The sequence below is a fragment of the Lagenorhynchus albirostris genome, chromosome 1 (assembly GCF_949774975.1).
Source record: "Lagenorhynchus albirostris chromosome 1, mLagAlb1.1, whole genome shotgun sequence".
Lineage (NCBI taxonomy): Eukaryota > Metazoa > Chordata > Mammalia > Artiodactyla > Delphinidae > Lagenorhynchus > Lagenorhynchus albirostris.
Window position 1 is genome coordinate 131,852,075 of NC_083095.1, and position 16,692 is coordinate 131,868,766.

The 16,692-nt window shown below is 57.7% G+C and overlaps 1 protein-coding gene and 2 long non-coding RNA genes across 5 annotated transcripts in view; 1 reads left to right on the forward strand and 2 right to left on the reverse strand.

Annotated features, from left to right (window-relative positions):
• Positions 1–13,179, forward strand: part of ARID3B (AT-rich interaction domain 3B) — a 68,275-nt gene extending 55,096 nt beyond the window's left edge. Inside the window, exon 9 of the mRNA XM_060153806.1 lies at positions 11,075–13,179. Coding sequence (XP_060009789.1) covers positions 11,075–11,172 — 98 coding nt within the window. The 3' untranslated portion in view covers positions 11,173–13,179. The remainder of the gene's footprint in view (positions 1–11,074) is intronic.
• On the reverse strand, positions 2,002–6,706 carry LOC132523238 (uncharacterized). Of its 2 annotated transcripts, none has more exons than XR_009541441.1 (3): positions 3,787–6,706; positions 3,357–3,510; positions 2,002–2,586 (listed from the first exon to the last, which is right to left on the reverse strand). It is a non-coding gene; the product is annotated as an uncharacterized LOC132523238 (long non-coding RNA). The 2 variants fall into 2 exon arrangements; XR_009541440.1 differs by having other exon boundaries at positions 3,279–3,510.
• On the reverse strand, positions 12,238–16,398 carry LOC132523243 (uncharacterized). Of its 2 annotated transcripts, none has more exons than XR_009541444.1 (3): positions 15,712–16,398; positions 13,836–13,950; positions 12,238–12,418 (listed from the first exon to the last, which is right to left on the reverse strand). It is a non-coding gene; the product is annotated as an uncharacterized LOC132523243 (long non-coding RNA). The 2 variants fall into 2 exon arrangements; XR_009541443.1 differs by lacking the exon at positions 12,238–12,418 and adding an exon at positions 12,636–13,763.
• Between the last annotated feature and the right edge of the window lie 294 nt (positions 16,399–16,692).

Sequence of the window (16,692 nt, forward strand, 5' to 3'; positions counted from 1 at the left end):
AGACATTTGAGTTAGAAGTATGGAGTGGATGTGAGGGGACGCTGAGGGAGAAGTGGCAGCTGAATAAGCCTCCTGATAGAGATGGAGAATCTGAGAAGACCAAGGCACTGAGCCACTGCAATTCCATCCCACTTTAAATTAACAGAAAAAAATATAGGAGAATATCTAAGACCTCGAGAAAAGGAAGAATTCCTCAGACTAGACCCTCCGAGAAAAGTTCATCAAAAGATACCATAAGATAAAAAGACAAACTGGGAGGAGATGCTTGTAACACACAACTAGTCAGAATTTCTTTCTTTTTTAAAAAAATACTTACTGTTTTTTTTGCATTACGCGGGCCTCTCACTGTTGTAGCCTCTCCCATTGCGGAGCACAGGCTCCGGACGCGCAGGCTCAGCGGCCATTAAATGCTTATTGTTAAGACAAAAGCAAAAAGAAGGATTGAGGAGAGGGGGCAAAGTCATGAACAGGTGTTTGGCAGAAGAGGAAATAAAATGGTCCTCATTAGTAATAAGGGAAATGCACAAAAATCCATTCCACACCATCAGATTGGCACAAACTGTAGTCTTAAAATACCAGGCCTTGGTGAGGATGGGGAGCAATGGGAACTTTCACAGATTGCTGGGGGTTGGGGGGGGGAAATTAGCCTAACTCTGGAAAACACTATGGCTGTACCTAGTAAAGTGGAACGTGCCCATGCCCTGGGGCCCAGCAAGTCTGCTCCCAGGTTTGTACCCCAGAGGAACTCTGAACGTGTGCCCCAGGACATGGGATCGCACTGATGGTAATAAGGAGACTGTGAAATTACCAATTACTGAACACTGGTGTATGCCAGGTGTGGTTTAAGTTCTTTGCATGAATTAACTCGTTTGCTCCTCTACACATTTATGAGTTTGGAGGCGCAGAGAGGTTGAGTAACCAGCATGAGGTCCCAGAGCTGTGAGAAGAGCAGTCGGTGGCTACGGAGTCCAGAATCTGCCCTAACCACGAGCGAGGCAAAGCACTCTGCTCAGTGTCTCATTTAACACTGCACCCATAGACCTGTGAGGCAGAGACTTCGTTCATTTTACAGATGAAGAAACTGAAGAGCAGGAATGTGCACGAGGTCACAAACGTAGTGAATGGCAGGGCTGGGAACGGACTCTAACGCAGCTGTCCAACTTCTCCCGCAGATGCCTCTTTTAACTTAGGGCAAGGGTAACCCAACGCGGTTACGAGAGGGAAGCAGAGGAGGCGGGGAGGGGAGTCTGATTATCCCATGTCTCGGCTCTGGCCCCACCCGACCCCCCAAGCCTCGCACAGCAGGGGAGGTCACCTGACGGACATGAGCATCTCCGGGACCAGCTTTCCCAGCCACGAGCCGCAGCTTCCCCCACCTCATTGGCCAGGGCTGGGCATGTGCCCTCCGCGCAGCCAATGGGGCGAGCGCGGGGTGGGGGGCGGCTGGGAAGGGCCTGGGGCCGCGCGGCGCTTGGAGGGTCGGTCCGGCGCCGGCAGCGTCTCTGCCCGCCTCCCTATGAAATGAAGTGCCCGTTACTGCCCGGAAAGGAGGGGGAGTTGGTGGCTTGGGACTTATGAAAGAGAAGGTTTGTAATCACCACCGGAAGGAAAGGGAGAAGGAACCGACCAGACCAGCAGGACTGGGAAGAGTGGGAGCCCCCGCTGCGCTTGGAGACAGTGAGTACCAACCCCGTCAGCAGCTGGGACGCAGGGACACACAAGAAGGCAAAGGGGTGGTGGGGTGGCCTTCTGTGCCAGGGGAACAAACCGGAGCCGGGTCTGAGATAAGCCGGTGGAGGGCAATGCTCCGCCTACCCGGAGGGCCTTTGGGACAGGGTGGGCAGCCATCTGGTTTGGAGGCATTCCCTCGTAAGGGACCCAAATCGCTCAGGCCCATATGAGCACACAGGAGGGGTATTTATTCTCCGACACCAGGGTATGTGGAGGAGCCCAAGGGCAATGGGACCTGGGGCTGGCCTCAGGAAGGGTCTGGAACCCAGAAGCGCTGCCCGTGGAAGGTATTCCTCCCCTCCTGAAGACCAGCTCAGCCTGACGCCTGAGCTACAGAGCAAGGTGAGATGACCATCCGAAAGGTCAACTTTATGTCTTCTGCATGCATGAGACCCCCTGGGCTGAACCAAAATCTCTCCATCCCAATTTCAGTTTCTGGGAATTGTCAGCTCCATTTACTCTTACTGAAATACACCTTTTTCCCCAGAGAAAAACGGCGGTTCACAGCTCCCCAGTTTTATGTGTCCAGTTTTCAGCCCAGGAAAGATTACTCTTTTGTCCTAAGTCCAGTGACCCCAGGAAGGGGACCATTGGTTCAGTTGGGTTCAGCACCCAGTGCTGGACCAATCAGTTGAGAACTTGACAGCCCCCACAGTAGCCTGTATATGGCAGGGAGGGCAGAGGACATTTTGTGGAGGACGATGCTGGAGAAACAACCCCAAAGATGTTCTGTCCCATCGCCCTGCCAGAGTCCCCCTCTGCAAAACCCTGCTTCACTTAAGGCAGTAGATGGGGGGAGTGTTCAGTGACAGCATCGAGGATGGTTCTGGGCGGCATGTGGCCCAGCTGACAGAGCTCTGTAGGGGAAGGAAGCACAGAGGAGGATGGGGAGAGAAGTTCAGAAAAAGAAAAATGGCCAGTTGACCTTGAGGGGGATGTCAACCCTAAGCCGGCCTGGCCTGTGGCCATTAAAGATGGTCCTGCTATCAAGCTCAGAATAGGCAGTGTGAAATGAGAAACCACCTTTCTGGGACAGGTTAGGGAACCAGGGGGCTTAGCTGCTGTTTTGCTGTGTGACCTAGGGCAAGTTACTGCCCTTCTCTGGGCAGTTTCCTGTCTGTGAAATGGAAACTGTAGAGTGATTTGAATGAGGCACAAGTAAATGAAAACTCACTTTGAAAAGCCTAAAGCCCAGTGCCTAAGGCCTTCACCAGTAAGACAGAGGGTCCCGGCCATCACTCTGCTGTCACTGGGGCAATGAGTGGGCCAACCAAGCCCCATGAGGACCCCAGCATCCCCACTTGGCCACTCCCTGCCCAGCTCTACCCTGAGCCACAGGGTCCCCCTGGGAAAGAGCCAGGTGGCCTCAACCACTGAGAGTCAGGAACCCTGTGCCGGCGTGAGCATTTCAGGCCCCGTGGCAGGTGGGGGACAAGGACAGCCTCTTACTGCAGCCACCTACAATAGGCCTGACAGAGACTTTGGCCTTGGGGGCTAAAGGCATAGCTACAGGGCCCTCCCCTCTCCCCAAGAGTCTTTTTCCCCACTTGGTTTCCTGAGGCCTATTGATCCAGGCCCTCTGTGCCAGGACTGCCCGGCTCCCTGGGGCTGGGCCAGGGGCTGACCTCAGTCTCTTGTGCTGCAGAGCGAGGCTGTGAATCTGTTCCCTCGTGGCTCTGGGCCTCAGTCTCCACGCCACCTTTCTTCCCCAGCCTGGGCACTGCCCCTGGCTGCTTCTCAGATGCTCCTTTCCTCTGGTTCCAGGGCTGTGGCTACGATCTGGAAGCAGATGAGGCAGAGGCTGACCCCCACAGAGGGCGCAGAGGCAGGGCAGGTACCAGGTATGCGGTAGCTCCAGCTCTGCCGGGGAAGGGTGGGCAGTTGAGGAATCCAGGAGAACCAGCAAAGGTTCAAGCTGGAGGGACCCTTCGAGCCTCTGTTTCCCCCTCCAACTTGTGGATGGGGAGACGAAGGCAGAGAGAGAAACTGGGCCTGGGTCCCACAGGGAGGCAGGGGTCACTCTGCCTGTCCCTCTGGAGAATCCCCAAATGCTACCTTCAGTTGAGAGGCGGATGGAGGCTCCTGTCCTCCCGGCACTGGAGCCCTTGATGCTTGGAGCTGCACCAGCTCCTGTTCCCTGTGGACACAGTTCCCAGCCTGAGGGTCCACTGACAGATCTGCCCCGCTTCCCTCGGGATCCCCAGAGAGCAGCTGAGGCAAAAGACAGGATCCCCCACCCCGTCCAGCTCCTCCACGCAGGGTCATAAAGATGAGGCCCTTGGTCAGAGTGAAATAGAATCCAAGCACTAACAGTATTCAAGCTCCTGGTCGTGGGCATTGTCTGTCACTGGTGGCTGCACATTGTATCAGATTGTTTCCTGAGCTTAATAAGAAGTGTAGACAATGCCTTGTTGGTGGAACAATGGATAGACTTTGTGACTGAAGCCCCATACACAGTTGGTCTTGGGCACATCTCTGTGGTTTTATGGCTTTAATACTGACTCACCCAAACTGGACCCCAGGTATCAGGAAGCTTAGGGGGACTGGAAACAGGCACTGTGCTCCATGCACTGTCTCGTGTAATCCTCACATCGTCCTTTGAGGTAGGTACTGTCAGTACCCCCATTTTGCAGATGAGGAAACTGAGGCTTAGAGAAGGCACACCTGCTCATACTCACCTAGTTGGTTGGTGGAGAAGCTGACTCGAGCACAGGACTTTTCAGCTCTGAAGGCCACTCTCCTTCAATCTCTGGCGCCAGGCCCAGGAACCCAGACATCCTGACTCTCTGTGCCCCCAGAACCCACTTAGCCACGCTCCCTCCTGCTTCTTCCCCTAGATTCCCCTTTTCAGAGAAGAGAAGGCAGACAGGGCGATACATCAGGCCCCAGGCCCATCACTATCCCCCAAGGGGATGAGAGGGCTCACTTAACAGCGTGTCCCCAAACGCCCCCTGCCACCTGCCCCAGATTCTCAGGGGCAGGGGAAGAGCTGTGGGGCCTGGTGAGCATCTCTGTGAGGGAGGGGGGTTTCTCCCCCAGAGCCCCTCAGATCCGGGTGCCCCTCACCACCCCCCCCATGGTCCTCACTTTCCCACCAGCTCCTGCTCCAGCCTCAGCTTCTCAGCAAGGCTCTCTGCCACCTTGAGGGGGAGTGGGGAGAGGCAGTGAGCACATTCGAGGGCTTCAGCCCTGTCGGAAAGGGGGCAGTGAGGGCTTGGGAGGGACTTGACTAGGGAGTCGAAGAAGGGAAAGCCAGTGGCCACAGTGTGACCAGGAATGGGCAGGGGAGACTGTGGGTCCCTCGTTGGGCATGCAGGCCTGGCAGCGGCACAGAGGTGGGGGTGAGTTGAGCCCCTGGTTCTGGGCACCCTCCAGGGCCAGCTGCTGAGCCTCCAGCTTTGAGGCTTGAGCTTTCAGCACGTCCCAGGCTTTCTCGAGCTTAGGCCGCATCTGGGTCAGCTCGGAGCCCACCTCCTGCAGCGAAGTCTGCAGGAACTGGGGGTGGGGGGACGGTCGTTGACTCCTATCTCAATCTGGTGCTTCCCCGAGGACATCACCCCACTCCATTCTCACAGGGGCCTGCCTGGGACTACGCCTTGACCCAGAGAAGGAACAGCTGACTATCAGGTGCTGGGAGAAGCTGACGGAACAGCACTAGGGGGAAGGAGCAGGATGGCCTCTTTCTTCCCCTCCTAATTTTTAGGTGACTAAAAATTTCCCTGAGTCCAAAAATACTGATGGGTGAAACTCCCTCAGTGCTCCCTGTATGACTAATTCCTTCCAGCCTGAGAGCTTCCTGAGGGCAGGCCCCGGTCTCCAAATCCCCCTCTGTCTCCAGATCCTCCCCTCTCTCCCTGCACTGGGTCCCTGTGCACCAGGCCGGGCCCACAGAGCCTTGACCGTGATGCACTTGCTTTGTGTTGACTGGTGAGCCCACCCTGCCAAGGAGCGAGTGCCTGGTCCCCACCCAGGGCCACCCCGAGACCATGCAAGAGCAGGGCAGCCTGGGGTCCAGCCTGCAGTGGGTCTAGGCTCAGCTCTTGGCCCTCGGAGGAGACATCCTGATCCCGATTCACTGGTTCCAACAAGCTTTCCCCTCCCCGCCTCCGGAGTTCACCCTACCTTCACCTCTCCAGGTGGCCTCGGCCTCAGTTTCCTGGTCACAAGGACCCAGCGTGGTGTTAGAGGGCCCGGTCCACACAGCTGCATCCTCTGCCTGGGAGGCCCTGGCCCCAGCCCTGAGGGAGGGCAGCCAGGACCAACCCAGGCCAGCTCTCACCTCCCAGTGGGGCTGCAGTGACTCTGCCCCTGCCTGCTCCCAAGCTTTCCCCTCTGCCCCTGGGGGGGCCCCCCGGACACTCCTTGGGTTTCTCTGCAGGCCTCGGCTCTGGCAGCCCCTGGGGCAGGCCTTGCCCACATCCCATTCTGTATGTCATTAGCCCCACCAAGGACAGTGGGCCACTCCACTGGGACACAGGCCCTAAAGATCTGGAGAGTATGACCCAGGGACAGCAACCTAATGGGTAAACCAAATAGGGTCATAGTATCACTGAGGGTCAAGAACCCCTCCTGAGTCCTGCCGACACCAGTCCCAGTGCACAGATGGGGACCTGAGCCCAGAGTCAGCAGAGGGTTTGTCCAAGGCCACCTGGCCACAACCCCATCTCTGTGTTCTTGGAAACCCTGCTGCCTGGGAGGCCCAGGGAGGATTCCACAGTGGCTTCCCCTGCAGACTATGGGACTGGAGGCTGAGGGGAGTGGGCTTGACTGGTGCCCACTCAGTAAGTGCCAGCCTGGTCCCCAGAGAGAAGCCAAGCTGGGCCCAGACCTCCACAGGGGGCTGGGGATGGGGTGGAGTCCACCTTGCATGCACAGACTCATAGCCTGCCTGGGGTCTCTGCCGGGGCCCGCACCTATGGGAAGAGGGTGGGTGCCTAGAACTCGGGAACACCTGGGCGGCTGGCCTTCCTTCTCAGCCGGCTGGACTGTCCAGGTTCTTGTGTCCCTGTCCTGGCGTGTGGGCAGGCCCGGGCCGCGCCCACCCGAGGGCACCAACCCTTGCCCCTAGTAGCTCACGCTGCAGGTTCCAGTGCCAGCTGCACCCTGAGTCCTGCTCCTGCCCCCAGGCATGCAGCTCAGACTGGAGTGAGAGGCCCTTATCCATTTGTGGACAGAAGGGCTGCCTTAGCCCAAGAGGCCCCACACCCTGGACCTGAGCCCCCAGGTACTACAGGGGCCAGGACATGGAGCTTGGGACCCATTATACAGACAGGGAAGCTGAGGCCCCATGAGGGCAAGGGGCTAGTGCCTGTGACAGAGCCCGGGCTGCTTACTTTTTTGCACTAGGTCCCTGGTTTCCGGCTTGGGGAAAACTCTAGGGTCATCAGGAAGGGCTTCTGAGGGCCCTGACCCCAGGTGGGCCCCAACTCCCCCCACCCCAGGCAGCCCCTAGCTCCTCCCACCTTCCACCTCTGGATCCTGGCAGTCGTCTGGTTGTTTTTTCTCTCCAGAGCCTGCGCCTTGCTCCTGTCACTGGCCAAAGCCAGGCAGTGAAGCACAGATTGCAGCCCCATCTGTGGGGAGCCCCACCCCCATCCTCTCATGCCCACAGACACCCCCACACAGGCTCTTGAGTCTGGGCAGGGCCCCGCCTGCAGAGAGGAGCCCGATTTCCAGCCTGGACCCCAGTCCACCTCCCTCACCCGAGGTGCCTGGGGGCTCACTGAGCGGCCCCTCCCATGGACACTCCAGCCCCTCTGCAGCTGTGCCAGGGTCCTGGGATTAAGGGGGGGAAAAACAAGACAAAGAACAGCTGGGTCCCCAAGATCCCAAGTCACACCCAACCCACCCAACAAGAAGGTAGCAGGAAGCAAATTGGAGGGTGTTGTGGATTGAACTGTGTCCCCCACAAAAAAAGGTATGTTTGCATTCTAACCTCCCATACCCCAGAATGGGACTTTATTTGGAAACAGGGTGTTTACAGAAGTAAATTTAAAATGAGCTCATTAGAGTGGGCCTTAATTCAGTATAACTGGTGTCTTTATAAATAGGGGAAACTTGAACACAGAAACATACACACAGGGAGAGTCCTTTGTGAATATGAAGGCAGAGACTGGGGTGATGCGAATGTCCAAGACTGTCAGCAACCACCAGAAGCTGGGGGAGAGGCGGGAACAGATGCTCTCTCAAAGCCCTCAGAAGGAACCAACCCTGCCGACATCTTGATCTCGGACTCCAGCCTCCAGAACTCTGAGACGGTAAGTTTCTGTTGGTTAAGCCCCCCATTTTGTGGTCCTTGGTTATGGCAGCCCTAGCAAACTAACACAGAGGGTGAATGAGATCAAACCCCCATGGCAGCTCTTTGGCCCCAAAGGGACCCTGATTCAGAAGGGAGACTTTTGCCTGAAAGCGGCCAGGCCTGCAGCAGCATGAAGTGTGTAACGATAGCAGCTAACATTTCATGACTACGTGCCACGTGTCCAGCACAGCACTGAGCTTCTTACATGCTTGTCCAGTTTAACCCTCACAGCCAGCTGCTGGGGGAGGAAAGCTGTTACTGTTCTTGGTTTTTACAGATGAGGGCCAGAGAAATGGAGTAATTTGCCCAAGGGCACACAGCTAGTATAATGTGGAGTCAGTGGTCAGGCTCCAGAGCCCACAGTTTTAACCACTATTTTGGGGACAGTGAAGCCCACAGAATCCTGGGATTGAAGAGGAAGAAAGACTGAGGTAGAGACCCAGAGAGGGTCAGGGTGGAAGGAGCCTGAGGTGGGGGATGGGACTAGAGGTGCAGAGTGCTGGAGGCCCTGGGTGCCCCTCACGTCCCCTGCAGCCAGATGTTGATGCAGCATCAGACCCTATCCAGCTGCTGCCCCCTCTCCCTGCTGTGTTTGGCCCATTGGCTGCTCTACACAGGACCCCTGCCCACGATGTAGGGCCAACTTCTAGGTCACCTTTCCTGGACAAGCACAGGGCCTGGGGCACCCATTCACTCACAGGTGAGTCCTAGTCCTGGGAGGAGCTCCCAGGGACTGGAAAGAGGGAGAGAGGGCAGGGCAGTCCCTGAGGGGCACGGAGCTGGGAGACCCTAGAGCTGGGGCTCACATCTGCCCTGGTTACGGGCCAACTGCATGGTGTTTGCATAGTGCTCCCCTGGCACCACCTCCTGCCTTCCCGGAGCCTGAATCTGACCAGAGGGGCTGGCCCTTGGTCACTGAGTGCCCTACCTTCTCGCTGACATGATCCACTGCACACCCCATAAAGAACAGAGTCCCTCCAGGCCCCAGGGAGACAATCTCCGACCCTCAAGAGTCTGGGTTGAGAAACAGACAAAAAATGAGATTTTCTGTATAAATGTGCATTTGCAGACTGTTACTGCAAATTTGCTTCCTTGAGGAACTAACAGCCCTCTCAGCCCAGCTCTGGACCCCAGTTTGAGGTTCACCAGTTTAGACCAACTCCACCTTCTGTGAGGCCTGGGCCAGCTAAGCACTGCTGCTGAGACCCCTCTCCCTGTGCTTCCAGCCATAGCAACAGATCACCTCTGGTTGGGGTCCTGCTGCACAGCGTGGATCCCATCCAGGTCCTTACAGCTCTCCATCACTGTGGCTCTGAGCCATCTCCTCGGTGTCTATCTATTTCTCTGTGTCTCTGTGTGGGCACATCTGGGAGCATGTGCACATGTCTCTGGGTGAGTGTCTGATGTATATCTTGGTGTGTGTGTGTGTCCAACTGTCTGTCTGCCCGTGCACACAGGCATTTGGCCAGGAGACTAAGGGAGGGTGCTGGCCAGCAGAAGGCCTCCTCCAGGAGGAGCTAGAGGTGAAGTCGGGTGGACAGGGCCTGGGACCCCCGAGCCCTTGCTGTGGCCCCCACACTTCACAGCAACTCCTCACCTCCTCCACTTCTCATTTGGGTCAGGGACTATTCACAACACCCCCGCCTCCATGCCTCTCCTCTCTGGGCCTTTGCATGAGCTCTTCCCTCTTGTTGAAATGCCCTTTTTTCTTTTGTTCCTTGAAGATGCCCGTTCATCCCTCAGCGAAAATTTCGAGGCTCAGAAGCCCCCTCTCTGGGGAGGACTCTGCTATCTGCCGCCCCACCCATAGCTTTTATAAGTGCCTCTCCCCTCATTGGGCACATTAAATTATAATTGCCTGCTTGATTCTCCCCCCCACCCCCAATACCAGAAGCACCTGGGGACAGGGAGTGGTCGGCTCCTACTTTGGTTCTACTGTGTACAGAAGAGGGCCAGACATGTAGCTGGTGGTTTGTAAATGCATGCTGAATGAATGAATGGAGAATGACGGAGCATGATGAGGAAGAGGCAGAAGGGAAAGAAGTGGAGGACAAAGCCGGGACATCCTGAGAAGGGGGAAGAGATTCATTGGCATGCAGGAGGAAGGACAGGGCGGTGGGGAAGAGAACGGGGAGGGAGAGGAAAGGGGTGGACAGAATGCACCAACCTGGGGAGGTCAGGCCTCATTCTGCTTCTGAAGTCTCTGTAGTTCTTCCTCTGAATTTCAGAGCAACTGCTACCTGGTGCCAGCATGCCTTCCAGTACTCAGCCACCTTCTCATGAAGCCTGGGATGTGATTCTTTCTCCTCCAGCTCTTTCCCGAGGGGCACTGGTACCTCGTGGACCTTGAATGTGCTACTAGAAATGGGGTGGTCTGGGCACAGCATGGACCTCAGATCACCCACACCTTTTTTCATACATTTTCAATGATTCATTTCCAAGTTGCATGCATGTCCTCACTATGTCCTGATGGCAGGGATGGGGACTGGGAGAGAGGACGCTCCTTCACGGCTCCCTGTACACATAAAACCCTCTGTCCTGAGCACTTCCACTCCCAAGCATCCTGACTTGAGCTCAGCAGCCAAGGTTATCTCACCTCCCCTGAGCCTGGCCCTGGGCCAGCAGGAGGGGCTCAGCCATGTGTCAGGGAGACAGGACTTGTTGAAGTTGACATATTTCCCACATGCTCCCATAAATGAGCCAGAATGTGACAACCAGGAGTGTTGATACCTGGGGAAGGGAGTCTGGCCTTGGCCACATGATTTAGGGATGGGGGTTCTGGGCTCCTCTCCTTTACTGGCTGTGACAGAGGCTGGCCCACCTCCTGCCCACAGGCCATCTCACCCAGTGTGAGAAAGGGACCCCCCCCCCACCCCAGCCCAGCTTGAGCACTGAGGGGTGGGCCCGAGCAGCCATTTACCAGGCCTCCTGGCCCAGGGCTGCCCTCAGTGCTGCTAGCAGCACCGACTTCTCCCCAAGCAGCCAGACACGCTCTGCCTCCAGGGCCTGCACGTGGCACTCCAACACCGTCTTCTCTCCTTGCAGCTGCCGCAGCTGCTCCAAGCAGGCCCCTAGCTGCTGGTGGCTCTGGCCCAGCTCTTCTGAGTCTCTTGTTCACCTGTGAAGGCCCCGCTCCATCCTGAGTCATGGCTCAGCCTCCCCTGGCTGGGATCTGTCTGCTTGAGCTAGCCCGTGGGCCTTTACCCACGCAGCTCCCTCCTCCCGAGTTCCTGACCTCCGCATCCTCTGAGAGTCAACCCTTCCAGGAGCCCTTCTCTGACCACCCCAGCCCACAGAGGCTTCTCAGAACTCCAGGCTTCAACTCTGGACCAAATGATTTGAGGCTGGACAGTCCCTGGCTTCCCACCAGCAGAGGGTGCTGTTTTGGTGGACAAGGATGTGAACGGTGCTCACTGGAGTTGGGCTGTGTGGGGGCCCGGCTCCAAGCTGTCCCTCCTGGTCGTTCTCTTTTCCATGGTGTCCTTAGGGCCACTCAACCTCAGAATCCCCCAAGGACAGGGCCCAGGTTCCCCTGCTTCTCTGCTCCCTGGCACAGGTGGGCATAGCCTGGCTCATTTGGTACCCTGGGTTCCCTGCAGGACTGACCATTTCCCTGTCTTGACCCACCTGGGTGAGCATCAGCAGCCGTTCCTGCAGGAAGGTTGTATCCTGAGCCTGTGCAGGGGTCTCAGCTACCGCCATCGAGAATCCATCTGGGCCCTGAAGTGCCTGGGCCCTGTTGCCATCCCAACTCTGCTCCTGGCCTTGCAGGCCTGGCACCAGCATCTCCTGCAGGTACACTCAGTCTAGGGGGCTCCTCCTAATCTTCAGACCACACTGTTATGACCCTGAACAAGCTTTTCCCTAACCATCTGGACTGTTTTCCCATCTGAACCGTGAGAGGAGTCAGCTGGATGATCGCAGGGTCTTCCCAAATGTTTGGGAGAGGGGCGTCCCTCTTGGGCGGAACAGAAGCCCCTGCACTGGCCTCCTTCCCCAGCTACTGCTCCAAGAATGAAGACCTGGGAGTGAAGTGTAGGGAGGGCCGAATGCGCAGGAGGGCCAGTGTTCAGGGCCCTGTCATGCACCCACGTGGATGGGGGGCTCTGGTCATCCCTACCTCAGGGGGCCCCAGGCTGAGCTCTGGGCCAAGAGACTGTCGGCCCATCTGGTCCAAGCACTGCTGGGCCTTTTCCACTTCTGTCTGCAGTAAGTAGCAGGATCATGGGGGCAGAAGGGACTGTCTGCCCGTCCTCTGCCACTCTGCCCCTCCCCCATCTCTAAGCACCCTCACTTGTCTTCTGCGTCCTGGTCTGGCCTCCTCCACTCCTCCTGTCTCTGGGAACCCCACAGCCTCTCCTGCTCCAGGTGGGCCACAGAGCATTTCACCTGCTGGAGGGAGGGCTGAAGGTAGCACAAGCCCCTGGAGAGGGCTGGCCCAGCCTCACGACACACATCCCCCACCCCCCGCAGGGCAGCGTCTGCAGCCCCTGATAAAGCAGGCTCACTCCACAAGCCCCTGCCTGCTCCACCAGCTGTGATAAGCCCAGCTGGGGGCCCAGCATGGACCTGGAGCTGCACAGCTATTATCACTACTGGCTCTAGATGTAAAACCCTCCACCTCCAGCTGGACACAAGACACATCACCTTCTCCAGCCCAGCTCCTGATGGCTTTGGAGCTCCAGCAAGAGTACAGGGGCTGGGACTTCCCTGGTGGCGCAGTGGTTAAGAATCCTCCTGCCAATGCAGGGGACACAGGTTCAAGACCTGGTCTGGGAAGATTCCACATGTCGTGGAGTAACTAAGCCCATGCGCCACAACTACTGAAGCCCGTGTGCCTAGAGCCCATGCTCTGCAGCAAGAGAAGCCGCCACAGTGAGAAGTCGGCGCACTGCAACGAAGAGTAGCCCCTGCTCGCCGCAACTAGAGAAAGCCCGCCGGTGGCAACGAAGACCCAACACAGCCAAAAATAAATAAATATATTTTAAAAAAACAAACAAACAAAAAGAGTACAGGGGCTGCTGCTGTGGAATGCTGGAGAGTGGGCAGGCATGTCAACTGGGTTCCCGGGGTCCTCCCTGGCTGGTAGGGAGCAGTGGCTCTAGGAGGGTCAGCTGTGGGCTGAGACCACCAGGTCACATAAAGGCTTAGGTATCTAGGCCATCACAGGGTGGCACTGTCCACACTCTCACATGCGGCAGGGATGCTGGGTACCTCCCCTAGAAGCCTCAGTGTGCATCACCCTCCCTCCCTCCCTGGGGACTGAAGCTTCACCAGGGGTGATTGGGCTTCTGAGGAAACTCCTCTGTCCACTGAGCTAAAACCAGCCACCTCCTTCCCTCTTATTCTACCTGGGAGGGGAAGGGCAGAGGTTCCCTGGTCCTTCCTTTGCCTCTATCCACTGCTCCCAGCCACACCAGGCAATGCACTGCACACCTCCAGGGGGTGCCATTCACAGAGATGACACTTTCAACATGGTAGCCCTGTTGGGGACTCACGGGGAGAGGACCAGAGCCTCACTTTCTGCTTCGGAGCCAGCAGCTCACACTGGGTCCTGCCGAGTCCCAGCCTGCATCCCTGCTTCTGCAGCACCTGTGCTTGCTCAGACAGGGCCTCCAGGGCTGCCCGCAGGCGGCCAGCCAGCTCAGCCCGCTGCTACCTGCTCTCTGCCAGCCACACCCGCAGGTTCTTCTCTGACCACTCCCAGCTTCCCTCAGGGGCCCCGTCAGAGCACCTGCCAGGAAAAGGGCAGTCAGGCTTCGGCCCAGGCCCCAGGGACTGCCATGCCCAGCTTCCCCACACTCACCTGCATCCTTCAGTGGGGCTCAGTGGGTGAGCACAGTCCAGTAGCTAGGGGTGATGGCAGTGCCGGGAACAGCAGGCAGCACCAGGCATCAGGCCCGTGGGGCTCTCAGTGGGTCCTGACAGCAGGATAGAGGGGAGACCCTGGAGCTGGGGCACACCTGCCCTCCCAGAGCACCAGCCTCTGAGGCCTCGCCTCAGATATGGAAACAGGCCCTGGGGCTGAGTGGGCACTTAAACCCTTCAACCCCACACTTTCGCCCAGGATTCTCCCTGGTGATTCGGATTTCAAATAAACACCAGCCTCAACCTCGCTAAACAGTTCTAAGTTCCAAGATTCCATGATCTGTGGGTGCTATGGCCCAGCTACTTGCTGAACAAACACGGGGTCATTTGATCCTCCCGGGTTTGGGGTGGGGGGACTGAAGTTCAGAGGGGAAATCAGTTGCCCCGAGTCACGCAGGTGGTCAGTCCACTGCAAACTGGGCCCACATTCCTCCATCCTGCTGCTCTCCTTCCCAGTGTGGAAGCCTAGAAATGGCCGGGGCCAGGGAACATCTGGGGAGACGCTGTATTTTAGCTCTGATGTAGGGGGTCAGAAGCCCTCAAATCACGTCACTGCTCCAGTACCTCTCTGGCTTTCAGAGCTTCAGCTGTAAGGTGGGGGCCCTGACCCGTAACTGACCTGCCTACTCCTCACATTCCCAGACCCGTCCCTCCTCAGGATTGTAGCACCACCCACCAGGCCCTCTCCCTTCTGGACACCTCGACTCTCTCCTCTCCCGACTCCAGGCTCAGGTTACTGTAGCTCCCTCCTGGGCTGTCTCCCTCCACTTTACCAGCACACAAGGCCTCTCCAAAATGGACCATGAGGACCAGTCCCTGCCCCCCTCCTTCCACACCCTGCATAGCACCCACAATTTCACACTGGCTGGGTGCTCCGTCTTTCCCACTTAGAGGCAGGGGCTCGCTATGGGCAGCCCCCAGCCCTTACTGAGACTCTGAGCTTGCCTGGCTTGGTTTGCGGGGGGCGCTCATGGTCTACCAGAGTGGGGAGTGGTACAGGTCAGGCTGTTGAGCTTGTGGAGCCAGCGCAGAGGGAAGCACAGCCACCAAGTGCCATGGCAGCAGAGAGAAGGGAGTCAGACCCTTCCTTGGGGCTCCCAGAAAGGCTTTCCAGGGTGACCCTTGGGCTAAGGCCTGAAGGTGAGTTAACTGCCCTGGAAAGGGCAAAGATGGATGTGGCAGATAGAAGAGAGCAAGGGCAGGAGGACAAGGAGGGGATCAGAGAAGGTGGGGCCTCGGGGGAGAGGTGAGCTGAGCCAAGAGCACAGGGGGGCAAAAGGGAGATCAAGGGGGCCATAGTTGCTGTGGGGCTCAGGTGGCTGGTGGCAGGGCACAGGGCAGAGGCATCTCCTTGGTGTCCTCAACCAGCACAGAAAAGACTTGGCGGGCACATGGGTTGAGGCCCAGAGAAAGAGCGTGGACCTGAGGGGCGGAGGATGTGAGCAAACCTTCTCTGAAGGTGGTCCAGGCCCTTGACCTCCCCAGCCACCAGTTGCCAAGGTCTCAGCCATCCAGCACTGGAGGTATGAGGGAGGTGGGGTGGGGTGAACTGGGGGTGGTGGAGTTACCCATACTTCACTTTTCTCAAGTGCCTCTCTTCTAGGTGTGAGTTCTTAGGAACAAAGAGACAAAAGAATGAGGCTCTAAGGTAGAACTTCAGGCAGGACAGCCGCTGGACTGAAGATTTTAGAGGGGGAGCTGGGAGATGGCGCCTATCCTGCTTCTAAAAAAGAAAGCTCTGCTTCTTTACCGGGAGGCGGGGACTCCTGTGTTCTCGATGGTGGGAGGGCTAGCGGGAAGAGGGTCCGACTTACCCCCTCAGAGCCTGGCGCCCAGGTCAGGGCTAGGGACAGGAGCCTCTCTGAGCTCCTCCACCCTCAGCTGCTGACGCGATCGCGGCTTCCAGGAGCCATGGAAACTGCGGGCAACACTAAGAGTTGGGAGAAGGAGACACCAGAGTCCTCCCACCTCGTCTGAGTGGATGAAACCCTTAGATGAAACTCGGCTGGTACGGCTGCGGGCCATAGGCCAAGCTTTCGGGCCCAGGAAAGAATGGCAACTCAGAAGCTCCGACCCTTGAGGCAGGAGCCTAAAGGGGCGGGATCTAGGGGCACAGACAGCCGGGCTCTTGGTCATCAACTCCACACTAGAAGCGGCTGCTGAATTTCTATACTGGGGGGGAATGGGTGCATTTGGTTGGCGGGGGACCGGGAGCCGGTTTTGAGGCTGCAGTAGTGTAGCAAGCATCCCGTTTTTACCTAACTTCTGTTTACTTCCGGTAGGGGTGGTGGAACTAACGGAGATTTCGGGGGAACCAAGCACCCGCTCAAGCCACGCCGTCAGACCCCAGTTTAAGGGGGAGCCAGAGGCTAGAGACTGGAGAGCCCTCCCTAACTCCCGAGGGGGCGGCTCCGCTCCGACAGCGCCTGGTGGCTGGGAGGTGAAGACTCGCAACAGGGGCGTGCCCAGCCTCATGGGGGAGGGGCCGGGGGCGGGGCCGGGGAGAGGGATGGCTGGCGGCCAGGCCCCGCGGTGCTGTCCCGGGGAGGGGTGGGGTCTGGAGGGATGCTCTGTCCCCGGCGTGGCGCGGGGGCAGTTAGAGGACGCTCCCACCCGCTTTGCTGAGCGATGCCAACTAGAGCCCGGGGGCGGGGAGTGTGGGGACCTCACAAACAGTGAAGTCTTCCAAAGGACCCGACCTAGGTTTTCTCATCTGGAAACAGGGCCTCGTTATTCCGCTCTGACCACGCGCGGGGCAAGTAGGTGGGCGGGGCTTTGGTGAGCCCACGCTCGCA